The 5,651-nt window shown below is 46.9% G+C and overlaps 1 protein-coding gene across 1 annotated transcript; it reads left to right on the forward strand.

Annotated features, from left to right (window-relative positions):
• Positions 1-592: 592 nt before the first annotated feature.
• HOXC13 (homeobox C13) lies at positions 593-5,213 on the forward strand. Its single transcript, XM_026714776.2, has 2 exons — positions 593-1,315; positions 3,918-5,213. Exons 1-2 carry the CDS (start codon positions 652-654, stop codon positions 4,172-4,174), a joined length of 921 nt encoding a protein of 306 aa, XP_026570561.1. The 5' UTR covers positions 593-651; the 3' UTR covers positions 4,175-5,213.
• Positions 5,214-5,651: the final 438 nt, after the last annotated feature.

Consider the following 5,651-nt stretch of genomic DNA (forward strand, 5'->3'; position numbering starts at 1 on the left):
CTTGGAAAAATTACCAAATCCTTGCACCGACCCCCATCCCAGATTTCCCTTCACTGCATTTTCCTCATTATGACCATTAGTAGGTGGGTTGTTGTTTTTTTTTAATTCCCCCTTTCAGTTCATTCCCCCCAAAGGGACTTCAGTCCACCGCTCCCGGATATAGAGGCAAATGCTTTTTCTCCATTATTGATGCTACAATAATGAGCAAAAGGCAAGGCAGACCAGGAACAAGCTTATTCCAGCCAGCGCTTTTATATTTAGCGCTAAGGTGGGTTTTTTTTTCCCCCACCCCAACCCCAAGATTCGCAGGACAAATAGCGAATTTGTCTTTGTGTCGGCCAAACCTAGACCGCCATCTCCCCTCCCCTTATTTCTCTCCCCATTTTCTTTGCAATCAATGGGTGACTCACTTTGCCTTTAAAGATGCCTACTTCTGTCTCCAGGAGGTAGCCAATCAGAGGCCTCCAGAGGTCACGTGGCCCGGCAGATTTCTTAATGAAGCCGACCCATTCCCGCCGCCCCTCTGCGCATGCTCCCGGGTAAACAATATGTTGGGGACTTGCTCTCTTTCTCTCGCTCTCTCTCTCTCTCTCTCTCTCTCTCTCTCTCTTTCGGAAGTCGAGTTTTTAAAAAGCTCGGGCAGACCATGATATGACGACTTCACGGCTTTTGCATCCACGCTGGGCGGACGCTTTCATGTACGTGTATGAGGAGACCCCGAATGAAAATCACCAGACTAAAATCCCAGCCATGGAAGGGCTCAGTGGGAACTGTCCAACGAGTCACTGCAGAGATTTAATCACTCACCCGGTCCTGAGCCGTCATTCCAGCACCATTGGGACGCCCCAGGCTTCCGTTTACACGGAAATACCTGCTCCAGATGCAGCCAGGCAGTGCCCAGCGCCGCCCGCCTCTTCTAACGCCACCTTAGGCTACGGCTATCCCTTTGGAGGCAGCTACTACGGATGCCGCCTGTCCCATTCCCATAACGTGAACTTGCAGCAGAAGCCTTGCGCCTACCACCCGGCTGAAAAATACCCCGAGCCCAGCGGCTCCCTCCCCAGCGAAGAACTATCCTCCCGGGCCAAAGAGTTTGCTTTTTACCCGAGCTTTGCCAGCTCCTACCAGGCGGTCCCTGGCTATTTGGACGTATCGGTGGTTCCAGGGATCAGTGGGCACCCCGAGCCAAGACACGACGCGCTGCTCCCCATGGAAGGCTACCAGCACTGGGCTCTTTCCAACGGCTGGGACGGGCAGGTTTACTGCGCGAAGGAGCAATCGCAGTCCACCCACCTCTGGAAGTCGCCTTTCCCAGGTAGGGTGCTCGATCTCTGGCTCTCTGCTCCGCCATGATTGCGTATTTTGAAGGCTGGGTGTAAACCTAGCTCAGGTAAACTTGGCAGGAGGTACTTCCCTGGCGGGGCGAAGGGGCCGCGGGCGCAGCGAAAGTGAGACTTCAGCAAAGCTGGGAACTCTTTCGCGTTCAGTTTGGCAGCTGCAGCCTGTGGGCAGAGGAGGGCTGCGAGGGCGCCCCTGGGCTTTTAAGCCCTCTCCGCCTTGGTCCTCCGGTTGGATTTATTTTTTATTTGCCTCTATTCGACTTTAAATTTTGCAGGGCATGTTTAAAATCAGAATTCTACATCCAGAAAAAGCAGAAGTCGAGTCTCTCCTCTTCTCCCCTGTCCGCCCCACCCCTTACAACCTTCCCACCCCGCATGGAAAGGCTGGGTTTTTTCAGAGGGACCCTGGAAATTGCGCTGTACTGCAGTTACCAGAAGTAGCTGACAAGTGTCTTAGGGATCTTGTAAGGTAGGAGGACCGAGTGGGAAAGCAAGCGGGCAAAGCTTTTCTCCTCTTGGTTAGGAATATGGAGCGAATGGCAGCTTACGAATGCAACCCCCCGCCCCACCCCCAAAGCAGAAACGCCTCGGAACGTTTAGAGAAGAGAGGAGAGGCGAAAGATGGGCGAATGCCTTCTGCGTTCATGGAGGCTCCTCATCTTGCCCACCCTCTCGGAATTGGCCCAAGGGATGGGTTGGAGACCCCCAAAAGGGGAGTGAGTAAATAAGGCAGGAATCGGAGGTTAATCTTGGCAAGACGGGGGAGGGTATATACCCCGTCAGATCGGACGCGGCTCGCCAGCGATGCCTCTGCAAAGCGTTGCATGCTGGGGTTCCCTTCTAAGAAGGAAGAGGAATTAAAGCTTAGATAGAAGGAAGGAAGAGAAGGCCTTTTGCGGGGTGGGGTGTCTTGCTGGATTTCAGCCGCCCGCAGCTAGCAAACCCACCCGCCTCCGACTGTTTTTGCTCGAGAAAGAAAAGGTCTATTGTGTAAAAAGGCGTTTTCTTCATAAGTGATTTTTGTCCTGACCCCATTCCCCCTGGTGAAATCTGCTTCAAATATCTCCACTCTTCTACTCGTTTCATTTTTGCGAAGCTCTGGTAGATATATATAGATAGATAGATAGATTCTTCTAGTTGTATCTCATTCAAATTCCCTTCTTTATACCCTTGCTATTCAAAGCCTGTCCCACGACCCTCCCATACTGAATTTTAAGGCTTTGATTTAAAAAAAAAAAAAAAACACCCAAGGAAGATTATCATCCGTAAAGAGATTGACACTGCTCCTCCTTTAGAGTTTGAAAAATATGACTGGAATATAGAAATTACACTCTCTAAATGATGGGGAAAACATTCCAGAAACACTTATTTCCTACCAGCTATAAACGAGGACAGTTCGGAATAATTATTAATAGAGGTGTTCTCTTTTCTTCCACTGGGATTCATTGTTATTGTTACCGCTATTATGGACTTAAAAAAAAAAAATCAAGCAGCAAATTTGACTTTTTAAATCTCTGCCTCAGGAAGCCTTTGGGGAAATAGGGGGATAAGAATGTGGGGGAGGGGAACTGATCTGTGAGGGATTATAGTTCTTCATGAAGCCCTGGCGATGGGGCGCCATGGTATAAGTAACTATTTCAACAAAGACTGAATATATGAGAAGGCAGGGCCTCTCCAGTGCAGAGAAGTGCAGGCCAAAACAAAACAAAACAAAACAGAGCTTCACAGCTGGTAGGGTAGGTACTTTTATGGAAGGAATATTTCCCAAGCCAGTGAATTCAGTAGGTGAACGTATTTAGCACTTATCATAAGTTAATGGAGGACTTGAAGAGTTAACTCTATGGAGCAGAAACGAGGATGGCCCTCATTTTCCCTAGATCATTGGGTGGGGGAAAATGGAGGAGGCTTCGGAGCAACCTGCCTATATAAACAAGGCGGCTTTTTGTGGGGAAGCTGTGGTCTCACTGTGGCACTGATCCCACAAACCTGCTGAATTAGAACACCCAGGCTGGAGCAAAATCTGTATCTGAAACCCACCTGTTCATATCTGTTGAGAAAGGTGGTTTGGAAAGTTAGATTCTGCTTCCAGTTTTCTGAACGCCTGGAGTTCCTGTTAGACTGTCCCACTTGTCAGGATCCTTATCTGTGACTTGATGCCTCTTCTCAACTTGTTCTGGACAAATACCCCCAAGGAATACACCAAATGCATAGATTCATATCTTGTTTAGCCTTCGCCCCATTTCCCTGCCGCATTTCTCATATCCTACTGGTTTTGTCCCCCTCCTCCCCTCATGCACTTCCAAATTCACCCCCTCCTCTTAGATCCATTTTCCAGGCTGTCTCGCTTTCATTTCATTCTGACCGCCTTCCTACTTTTCCGCCTCTTCCCTTCCTAATGTCTGGAAGATGCATTGCCCAGCCAGTTGGAAGATGCTGTTTAATATAATGCATCTCTCTCTCTCTCTTTCTCTCTCTCTCTCTCTCTCTCTCTCCCCCTCTCCTCTTTCTCTCTCTCCCTCCCACTTTGCTTCTCTCCACCTGGTTTCCTCTGCTCTGTTCTCCTCGTCTTCTTCACAGATGTGGTACCGCTTCAGCCAGAAGTGAACAGCTACCGTAGGGGCCGGAAGAAAAGGGTCCCTTACACGAAAATCCAGCTGAAAGAATTAGAAAAGGAGTACTCGGCCAGCAAGTTCATTACCAAAGAGAAGCGAAGAAGGATTTCCGCCACCACCAACCTTTCCGAGCGCCAGGTCACAATCTGGTTTCAGAATCGCAGAGTGAAAGAAAAAAAGGTTATTAGTAAATCTAAGACATCCCACCTACATGCTACCTGACATAGAAACCTTTCAAGAGGGAGGGGGAAACAAAAATTAAAAAGGGGGAGAAGAATGCAAATATTTATCTGGTAAATTTGTACAAATAAAAAAAAAAACACACATTGAAATTGATTATTTAAACACCCGCAGTCTCCAAGGATTGGTGGTGGGGGTGGGAAAAAATCAAACCTTTGGACCAGTCTTCTGTCCATTTATTGCTCTTTCTGAACTGTGAAGCTGACGGCCTGTCTTAAAATCCACTTTTTTCAGTGTTCTTAAATGTGCACACTTTATTTTCATAGAGAAGCCAGGAGGGGGAAATTCCCCCTCCTCCCTTCCTCCCTCTCTCTCACACGCACATACAAACACACCCAGAATTCTGAGTGATCCTGTTCTTTCTTTTCCTTCCTGCCTTTTGTAGGTCTGTATTATACTCCAGCACTTTCCCTTTGCCATATTTTCCATGTCTTTGGCTGTTTTTGTCTTTTTATGTTTCAAAAACAAAAAGCGAAAACTGTTACATAGGAAGAATGATTCACGTTGGGGTTTTGTTTTTGTTTTTTAAAGAAAAAAAGCTAAAATGAAAAATGAAAAAAAAAAAAAATAAGGCTGCTACTCAAAAAAGTGCCGAGGAAGTTCTTTTTTTTTTGTCTATGTTCCTTAAAACGCAGTATTATGTTCAAGTAACTTTAGGCCATTCCTGAATTCGAAGTCACTGCCTGGAATAACTAGGATTGGGTCCACAAAAGCAGGTTCTATGATTTGGGGAAAGACGGTGGGGGGGGGGGAATAGATTAGACTTCCCTATTGACATGGATGGGACTGAAAACTCCAGCAGGATCCGCGCTTTTAAGAATAATTACGGTTTTGATTTTCTAGATTATGGTCTCACTCCAGCCGTTTTATTATTGTGTGTTGGTTTTATTGCTATAAAACCGGAATGTAATCGATTCTGAGGAAAGGCGCGCGATAAGGCTCCGTGGCTGGCTGTTTGTTTCCTTTCGTTTTTCTCTGTGTTCTGTTTCCCCCCGGAGAACAGCGTTCTTTTCGCCTTGTTAAAATTACCCACTTGTTTAAACCAACAGAAACGTCTTGTATATGTATATAATGTTTTGTCCGAATGATATGTACTGAATATTGAATGCAGAATACATTTCTTAAAAATAAATCGCCCTCTCTCTGTCTTTCTCTTTTTTGGCGCCACCAACCCGCTTTCTCTGCCCCGAAAACTGAACTTTAGTTTACTCATCCGACCTCTCCTTTGATATTAGCAGGGAGGGGCTTTAAAAGGCCTATCTGGTGCACATTTGCGATTAATTCACTACCGCACCCGAGTTGTGGAAAAGCTAAACTTTTTTCCCCCTTTTTGGCGGAGTAGTTCCATTGGAATCTATAGGACTTCTCCAGAAAGAACCGGACGATCAGGTGTGGGTGTGTGTGGGGATTGCTCTGTTTCGTAGATCGGACCTCTGGGGGAGAATTCTCGGAGCTTCCC

Source organism: Pseudonaja textilis, chromosome 2 (genome assembly GCF_049901715.1).
Source record: "Pseudonaja textilis isolate UNSWEBS1 chromosome 2, rPseTex1.2, whole genome shotgun sequence".
Classification (NCBI taxonomy): domain Eukaryota; kingdom Metazoa; phylum Chordata; class Lepidosauria; order Squamata; family Elapidae; genus Pseudonaja; species Pseudonaja textilis.